Source organism: Emiliania huxleyi, assembly GCF_000372725.1.
Source record: "Emiliania huxleyi CCMP1516 unplaced genomic scaffold EMIHUscaffold_98, whole genome shotgun sequence".
NCBI classification, from domain to species: domain Eukaryota; phylum Haptophyta; order Isochrysidales; family Noelaerhabdaceae; genus Emiliania; species Emiliania huxleyi.
Window position 1 is genome coordinate 424,514 of NW_005194754.1, and position 8,939 is coordinate 433,452.

Genomic DNA, 8,939 nt, shown 5'->3' on the forward strand with positions numbered 1-8,939 from the left:
AAGACGCCATCACCTTCCCTTTTTTCTTTTAGAGGATGAAAAGGTGGGCGAGTTCTCGTCCCGGTCGATCGGGCCTCGTCAGATGCAGGGTGAATCCCGCCCTCTTTTCTTCTTTGTTTGGAAAAAACGGCGAGAGCCGGAAAACGAGCACCAGGTGAGGGGATAGATTAACGAACTGAGCCCCCCCCCCTCCCCCCTTCACCCACCATCGCCACCCCCAACCCCCCGCGCGCAGGTCATGTCCGCGGTCGAGACCAAGCGGCCCGGCTACTTCACGCGCGAGATCCAAAAGCACACCTCGGAGGCGGAGGGCTTCGCCTCCGACACCTTCCCGATGGACGAGTCGGAGCTCTCCTACGCGCTCGGCAAGGACGGCACCACGCGCCGCAAGCTCGCGCGCGCCTCGGGCTGCATCATGGAGTACGTCGGCCAGGTCGCCTTCATCTGCGGCACGATGGAGGAGCGCGTCCGCGCGCGCACCTACCTCAAGTGGCTGCTCAAGCAGCGGCACGGCTCCGTCTACGTCGACGACCTCAAGGACCGCGACGACGTGACGGTGGTGCCCGTCCCGCGCGACGCCATCGGCTACGTCACGGGCAACCGCGGCCAGTCGCTGCGCATGGTCGAGGAGGAGTCGGGCACCTTCTGCTTCGTCGAGGGCGGCCGCGGCGAGTCGGAGCAGCTGCTCATCTTCGGCTCGGTGCGCGCGGACCGCGAGGTGGCCGAGCGGCTCATCAACAACCTCGTCAACGAGAAGATGCGCGAGGACAACGACCGCCGCCGGTACGACGACCGCGACTACGGACGCGGCGGAGACCGCTACGACGACCGCCGCCGGTCCGCCGCCGCCCCCGGCCCGCCGCCCCTCCCCCTGCGCCGTCCCCTCCCGCCTCACTCCCTCGCCCGGCCATCGCCCGCAGGGACGACAGCCGCGACCGCTACGGCGACCGCGGCGACCGCCGCCGCGAGGACTCGCGCGACCGCGACTACCGCCGCCGCTCCCCGTCGCGCGACCGCTACCGCCGCCGGTGAGTCGCGGCTCGCATGTTTGCCCAAAGGCCTCTCCCAACTGCCCCAGCTCACCCCGACCCTCGCCCGCCTCGCCCGCAGCGACGACAGCCGCGACCGCGACTACCGCCGCCGGGACGACTCCCGCGGCCGCCGGGACGACTCCCGCGACCGCTACGACGACCGCCGCCGCTAGGCGGCTACGACGACCGCTGCCGCTAGGCGGCGCTTGTCGAAAGAGTGGCCTCCCGCCCCCGCGTGTGCCTCGCTTTACAATACCAAACACAGGCGACGCGAGTCCGGCGGTGCAAGGCACAGAACGCCTCCGGGCGCTGCTTCCCTTCCCCATCTGCCCACAACTCCTTCGGTGCGGGCGGGGTGCTCCGTGGGCGAGTGAGTCGGGCGGCTGCGGCTCATGATTGTGGCTCATGATATGTGCTCATCCATCGTGCGGCCATTTCCGCCGGCGAAGCTCGTTCTGACTCGGACACACTTTTGGCTCTCTCGGGGCGGGGGTGGATAAAAATGTCTGGGACGGGTGGCACTTTTTCTTTTCTTGTGCGGTTACTGGGGTACTAATTCCGAGTGGAGAGAAAAAGAGTAAGACGAGAGCCGAGGAAAGAGCGCGAAACCGCGAAAGAGCACGAAGACCAAAGTGCAACGCGTCCAAAGACCACGAGCACGACGCGGACGGTCGAGACGGAAAGCGCTACAGGACTAGTTGCAAATACGGGTGGTGTCACAATGACCACTTTTGATGTTTTTTTGTCCGTGTTGCTCCCAGCGCCCTCGCCCGCGCTCCCTGAGGCCATGGCTGGTGATACTAGTATGGGGGGCTACCTGGATACCGCGAGAGCGACCCAACTCGTCGACATCGTCCGATGATGGTGCCTCAAAGTCAGCCTCCGGAGGCTATCGTCGCGTCGAGCCGGCGGTGGCCGTGACATGTGGTTCCACCACCCCTCGCAGGCTTTGCCTCTGACCGCCACCGTTCCCAGGCTGCCTAATGGGATGGAAAGGAAGGCTGGGCGAGCGTATAGAAGCGTGCTCAACCTTGTCGTGGCAACCTGCACGGCAGCGCTGGCAGGCGCGATGAGCGTCGTGCCACCTGACCCGAGACGGGTCGCAGGCGTCGTACCGAGCGCGTCGAGACCGTGTCCTGATGCGCTCTGCACGGGTGAGTCACGTCGGCGTCAAAGGAGCGACGTGTGACCTGTCAGAGCTTGATCTCCGATCTCAGCGGCGTCGAGTCGCCTTCGGCGGCGACAGCTAGGATGCATCTCCTCCGTCGTTTTTCGCGCTACGGCCCTGAGAAGCTGGCGCCGCACGCAGGCGGACCTTGTGTATGCGGCGAACGCTTAAAAAGTGGGTGCTCTACGTCACTTTTTTTGAGTAGATAGTGCCGAGCTGGCCGTGACAGCGATTTTGGTAGTTTTGGGCGGGTTTTGCACCACAGACTTTTTGCAACTAGTCTAAGCGGCGGCGCGCGCGTTCTTTTTGCGTTTTGATGGTTCAAAAGACGCCGGCGCGGGAATCGTCCATATTCCTTTCGTTTTACCCGCCGGCGCAATATCCAACCATCGCGCCAAACGAAGCGGATATTTACGCCAAATCGCACTGCACGACACAACGATCAACGAATCTCAAAACTCTCAATCTGCATCCAAGGACTGCATCTCGGATCTCGCGGGGGCCGGTCCGCGCCGACGCCCTCGCACACACGGCCGCAGAGACATTCAGAGTTGTGTGACTGCTCTCAAACCCGTCGCGCTTCTTCGCGTTCGACGCCACCCACCCCACAGGCGGCACCGGCAGGCGCCCTAACGGCTCACGCGGCCTCCGCCAGCCCGTCGAGCCACTCAAGCAGCCAGGCTCCCAGTGCTGCGTCCTCGGCGAGCGGGTGCGGCCGGCGCGCCTCTAGCAGCGGCGCCGCCCAATAGGTGGCCCGGCCAGCACGGCGGGAGGTGGCGGCTGCGAGGACGGCGGCGTGATTTGCGCCCATAGTCTCTGCCGAGTCAGCGAGCGGCGCCATCGCCCCCTGGAGGAGAGGGACGAGCCAGGAGGGGAAGGTGGACGCCATCAGGTCAGACACGAGCAGGCCCGGGAAGGTGGAGAGCAGCGTCACGCCGTCCGGCAGCCTGCCGCCCATCCCCATCAGCCAAACGTCGTGCGCAACTGCGGCGGTGAGCATCAGGCGCATGCCCGTCGCCACCGAGCCGGAGGGCGGAGGCGTGGGGAGAGGGCGCGGCAGGACGGCGGCGGCAAGGCGCTCCTTGATCGCCTCCGCGTCGCCCACCACCGGCCCAGGGAGCCACTGCCCCGAGGCGAGCACCGCCATCACACTGCACTTGGCAGCTAGGAGGCCGGCGGCGGAGAGGCGAGTCAGCAGGACATGGCGCGCGAGCAGGTCGATGGCGATGACCTTGTCCACGCCGTCCGCCGTGTACGGAGAGGACGGGTCGGGCCACACGCCAGCGGTGAGCACGACGAAGGAGAAGCCGTTTCGCGCGACGAGGCCCGACGAACTTCCTGCTGTCGATAGCTCGTCAACGAGCGCCTTGCAGCCGGCAGCGGTGGACAGGTCGGCCGCCACGCCGCCAGGTGGGGCCGCGCTACGTCCGACAACGACCACCGCGGCACCGGCGGCGCTGAGCGTGGAGGCGATCGACTTGCCGATTCCACGCGTGCCGCCCACCACGAGTGCAGTTGAGCCCTCGTAGGCGGAGCGGAGCTCGGCTGGCGTCAGCGCCGCAGCGACGCCAGCCTCCTCGTCCTTGGGCTGGAGGGTGAGCGGGAGAGCGGTGCGAAAGAGTGAGGAGAGCATAGGCACACGCGTGTCGGGGCGGTGGCGTGTAGGGCGCGGTAGGCTGTCGTGGGCGGCCTTTGCTGAAAAATAACGGACGGGCCCTCAGCGGAGCTGGGAATAGGACCGCCGCAAGCGGCGTGGCGTGGAGCGGTTGAGCATCCCTCCGGGGGCCCCTCTGCGCCGGGGAGGCGTTGTTGGAGGCTAGGACGCAAGCGTCCGTCGCCCTTTTCAAACTCGGGGCCCACTCCGCTACACGCTCCGACCCACCCGAATTTGGAGGGCCTGAAAGTTTAAGGTGTTGCTGCGCAAAAGGGGTCGGACACAGGGCACAGCTCATGCTAAGAGCTAGAAGGGGAGCTAGAGAGAACGACTACCCTGTCCCGTTATTGCGTACACCAGCACCACAAAAGCTCTCTCTCTCCTGTCCTCACTCAGGGGGGTCACAACTACCGAGTCCCTCGACTAGCTGCCACGTTGCCGACCGAGAGCGGATCTCCTCCTGCTCCGCAAGGAGGGTGGCCAAAAGGCTAAAGTCTTGCCGGAGCCGCCGGGCGCGTTGACGACTTGGAGAAGGTCGCCCTTCTACTTGTACTTGTAGAGATGCTCGAGGGGGTGCTTTGTGGGGCGGTGCGCCAGGCCAGCAGTGAGGGGAGGCGCACCCTCACTCTCCTCGGTTGCAGAGCTCGTCGGAGGCTGCGGCACGACGGGAGGGTCGCGATAGCAGTCCTCGGGCGAGCCGACGCGCATGTCCAACCAGCGCTGGGACTCGTTGTGACGGCAGACGCCGGCTGCCTCTCCAACCGCTTCTGCAGCGTCCTTCTTTGCCCGGTGCATGGGCTCGATCCGATTCCGCAGCGTGTCGTCCCCAGCGGCGGTGCTGCGCGGGAGGCGGCCGCGGGCACGCTGGGCTCGATCAGCGGCTTTCCCTCAGTTGCTCCCAAAGCACGAAAGCACGGATTTGGCGGACGTTCTTGGCTTCAATTTTACGGGAATGGCACCAGCTGAAGGCTTGCACGGCGCAGATCACGCAGTTCGTGCACGGTATTCGGATTTTGCTATTTGCTCGTGTGGGGGTATTATTGCAGATTTGTCAATGGTACCGCGTCTGCGACGCGGGCGCCTTGCGAGCAGAGCCCTTAGCCACCCTTCATATCTTGCGCGGTCATTACACACGGGCGCTCAGCGGAGCTGGGAATAGGACCGCCGCAAGCGGCGTGGCGTGGAGCGGTTGAGCATCCCTCCGGGGGCCCCGCTGCGGGGAGGCGTTGTTGGAGGCTAGGACGCAAGCGTCCGTCGCCCTTTTCAAACTCGGGGCCCACTCGCCCTTTTCAAACTCGGGGCCCACTCCGCTACGCTCCGACCCGAATTTGGAGGGCCTAAAAGTTTAAGGTGTTGCTGCGCAAAAGGGGTCGGACACAGGGCGCAGCTCATGCCAAGAGCTAGAAGGGGAGCTAGAGAGACACCAACACCACAAAAGCTCTCTCTCTCTCTCCTGTCCTCACTCAGGGGGGTCACAACTAAGGGCGTCTACGCCCTTATCACAACTACCGAGTCCCTCGACTAGCTGCCACGTTGCCGACCGAGAGCGGATCTCCTCCTGCTCCGCAAGGAGGGTGGCCAAAAGGCTAAAGTCTTGCCGGAGCCGCCGGGCGCGTTGACGACTTGGAGAAGGTCGCGCTTTGACTTGTACTTTGTAGAGATGCTCGAGGGGGTGCTTTGTGGGGCGGTGCGCAGCCAGGCCAGCAGTGAGGGGAGGCGCACCCTCACTCTCCTCGGTTGCAGAGCTCGTCGGAGGCTGCGGCACGACGGGAGGGTCGCGCGACAGCAGTCCTCGGGCGAGCCGACGCGCATGTCCAACCAGCGCCGGGACTCGTTGTGACGGCAGACGCCGGCTGCCTCTCCAACCGCTTCTGCAGCGTCCTTCTTTGCCCGGTGCATGGGCTCGATCCGATTCCGCAGCGTGTCGTCCCCAGCGGCGGTGCTGCGCGGGAGGCGGCCGCGGGCACGCTGGGCTCGATCAGCGGCTTTCCCTCAGTTGCTCCGAAAGCACGGATTTGGCGGACGTTCTTGGCTTCAATTTTACGGATGTCTTGGCACCAGCTGATCACGCAGTTCGTGCACGGTATTCGGATTTTACTATTTGCTCGTGTGGGCGTATATTGCAGATTTGTCAATGGTACCGCGTCTGCGACGCGGGCGCCTTGCGGGCAGAGCCCTTAGCCACCCTTCATATCTTGCGCGGTCAAAACTCCGTGCCACGACATTGGGCACGGGACTGGCGCGCACTGGCAATTTTAGAATTACACGCGCGTGCGGGAATGCGCATTTCTTCTCTGCACTCTAGCCCTTGAGAAAAAGCTCATGCAAACCTGTGCCTGTGTCCTAGGAAGTAGACTGGGAGGGGTACTCCCATAGGCAACAGGAGGTCTGGAGACGCCGGGCGCGTGATTTCTTCCACCTCGAAGCAGCCGGCGGGGCCTAGCCCGAACCGCGCCGGCTGTGGAAGGCCTGCATTGCAACCTTGGAACAACTCTCCACCATCTCCCGTCCGACGACAACCCACTACTGGGCCAGCACCTTGAGGAGAATCAGGAGGAGGAGTGGACGGAGGAGGAGGTGCTTTTAGGAAATCACATATGCCGTCCTATCGCGGCCGGGAGCGTGAGTCGGCCCTCAACGCTCTGGCTGGCGGAGTCCCGGTGCACCCAAGCTCTCCACGCACCACGCCCGGTCCGCTCCAGCGAGCCACAGCCGCGCACGAGGCCTGGCTTCGGACCTCTGCCGAGGGCGAGCTCTGCCTCTACCTCTCCGAGTGCTTTGGCTCGGCGACACCGCTCGCGGAGCAGCTGGGCGGCCTGCAGATCATCGCCGCGGTCGTCAATAGCGCTGCGGACGACGACGACATCTCCGGCCCATCGGTACTCATCACCAACCTCGCAAACTGCCTGCGCGTGCCGCTGAGCAGCACCGAGCCCAGCGGTACGGACCAGCACTGTCGCCTCGCACGAGCGCCTCACACCACCGCCTCGCACCAGCAGCCCAGCCACACACCCTCCCACCGTCCCCAAACGCTGAGCCGCCTGCCACTAGTTCTCGCCGCCGCCACGCTCGCCTTTGGACGGCTCGCTCGCGTCGGCGCCGCCGCCGAGCCCGTCGTCGCCGAGCTCCGGCGCGCTCTCGGCCGCCTGTCTGCCGGCTCGAAGCTCGACTCGGCCACGCTGGTCGTGCGCGAGGTTGCGCTGGCGGCGCCGAGCCTGCTGTACGTGCACGTGGCAGCCATCTTCGGGAGCATCTGGCCCGCCTTCCGCGACGCGCGCGCCGCCGTGCGCCAGTCGGCGGCCGAGGCGCTCGACGCCGTCTTGCAGATCGTGGCAGAGCGGCCGTCTGCCGCGCGGGGCGGTTGGTACGCCGCGGCTCGCGGGGAGGCGCTGACGGCGCTGCGGTCGGGGTCAGCGGAGGCGGTGCACGGCGGCCTGCTCGCCGCCGCCGCCCTCCTCTCCGGCGGCACTCCCTACGACGGCAAGGCGCCGCTGCGAGCGGCTAGCGGGGCGTGCGTGGAGAGGGAGAGGGCGGAGGGGAGAGGCGAGTGCCGGTAGGCGTGCGAAGAGCTGCTCGAGGCGGCGTGGCCGATGGGCGAGCACCGCGACCGCGCCGTCCGACTCGCCTTCGTCGGCCTGCTGCCGCACGTGGCGCGCCGACTCGTCGCCGACGCCGAGAGCGAGCGGCGCAGCCTCCACCTCTCGCGCACGGTGCGCCACTCCTCTCCGCCGCCCTCCTCTCCGCCGCACTCATCTTCGACCTCTCCCGCCTCAACCTCGCACGCCGGCCGTTGCCGTCCCCGACACGTCCACGGCAAGACCACGACACGTCCACGACACGTCCCCGACACGTCCCGCAGGCCGACCACCTGCTCGCAACCGTCCGCGGCGCCGCTTCCGCCTCGTCCGCTGAGCTACGAGCCGCCGCCCTCTTGGCATGCGGCTCCCTTGCTGCCGCCCTCGCGGCCGGCCCTCCCTCGGCCGGCCCTCCCTCGCGGCTTCCGGCGGCCTCCGTGCACGCGCCGCCGGCGCCGGCGCTCGCGGCGGCGGCCGCCGCCCTGCCAGACCGGCTGGTGCGGGAGGCGTCGGCCGAGGTGGTGGCGCTCCTCCGGCGCGACTGGCGCGGCCGCAGGGCGGCGGCCGGCGCGGTTGGCGCCGCGGCCGTGGCGTGCGTCGCTCAGTTCGCCGTCGCGCTGCCCGCGCTGCTCGAGCCGCTGCTCGACACGCTTCTGCCGCTGCTGCTCGGCTGCGACCTCTCGCAGGAGCTGTCGGCGACGCTCGCCACGCTGTGCGAGTGCGCGCCCCGCCGCGCCGCCGACTTGCAAGAGGGGGTCCTCTCCTCCGTCTCCCACGCCCTCTCGCGCCGCTCATACACCGAGTGGCGACGGCTCTCATGCCCCGCGCGCGCAGCGGCGGCCGCCGCGACCGTCGCCGACGCCGACGCCGCTCCCGCCGCCATCCTCGCGCTGTCGACCCTCGGCGCGGTCGCCGTCGCGTCGGCCCGCGGGCGGCGGGCGGCGGGCGTGGGCGGCAAGCTCTCCCCCTCCCTCCTCGAGTTTGCTTCCGAGTGCGCCGCCGCCTTCTTCCTGCACGCAGACCCGGCCGTCCGCGAGGCGGCTGCCGCTTCCTGCTTGCGGCAGCTGAGCGCCGCGAACCTCGAGGAGGCCGCCGCGCCGCCCGCTGTTGGAACCGACCTGCTCCTGCGTGTCCTGAGCCTCGGCGTCGCCGACCCCGAGCCGCGCGTGCGGAGCTGCATCTTTGGCGCCTGGCGGCGTGCTCTCTCTCTGTCGCGTCGCCACCGCCTCCCCACCGCGCCTCTCCTCCTCCTCGCAGGCGTGCTCTCCGCCGAGTTCGACGCGCAGCTGGCGAGCGCCAGCGCAATGCCCGACGCGCTGCGCGCCGTCTGCGCCGCCACGCACGACTCGGCCCCCGAGGCCCGCCGCGCGGCCGTGGCGATGGTCGGCCGGCTCGCCGCGCGCGCCCCCCTCGGGCGGGCGGCCCCGCTCGGGCAGGCGGCCGTGCAGCGCGCCACTCTCGACCTGCTCTCCGAGACGCAGCTCTCGGCTACGCCGGTCGCGCTCCCTCCC

The 8,939-nt window shown here is 67.7% G+C and overlaps 3 protein-coding genes across 3 annotated transcripts in view; 2 read left to right on the forward strand and 1 right to left on the reverse strand.

Moving 5' to 3' along the window:
• EMIHUDRAFT_108051 (hypothetical protein) overlaps positions 1-1,204 on the forward strand; it is a gene marked incomplete at both ends in the record, with an annotated part of 2,980 nt that extends 1,776 nt beyond the window's left edge. Inside the window, 3 exons of the mRNA XM_005756311.1 lie at positions 236-837; positions 921-1,028; positions 1,111-1,204. Of these exons, the coding sequence (XP_005756368.1) occupies positions 236-837; positions 921-1,028; positions 1,111-1,204 (804 nt within the window). The remainder of the gene's footprint in view (positions 1-235; positions 838-920; positions 1,029-1,110) is intronic.
• A 1,632-nt stretch (positions 1,205-2,836) lies between these two features.
• EMIHUDRAFT_221753 (hypothetical protein) lies at positions 2,837-4,648 on the reverse strand (the record flags this gene model as incomplete). Its single annotated transcript, XM_005756312.1, has 4 exons — positions 2,837-3,787; positions 4,082-4,115; positions 4,297-4,348; positions 4,474-4,648. 4 exons carry the CDS (start codon positions 4,646-4,648, stop codon positions 2,837-2,839), a joined length of 1,212 nt encoding a protein of 403 aa, XP_005756369.1.
• Positions 4,649-6,450: 1,802 nt separating this feature from the next.
• Positions 6,451-7,410, forward strand: EMIHUDRAFT_221755 (hypothetical protein; the record flags this gene model as incomplete). Its single annotated transcript, XM_005756313.1, has 2 exons — positions 6,451-6,793; positions 6,905-7,410. The coding sequence occupies 2 exons, from the start codon at positions 6,451-6,453 to the stop codon at positions 7,408-7,410; spliced, it is 849 nt and encodes a 282-aa protein (XP_005756370.1).
• Positions 7,411-8,939: the final 1,529 nt, after the last annotated feature.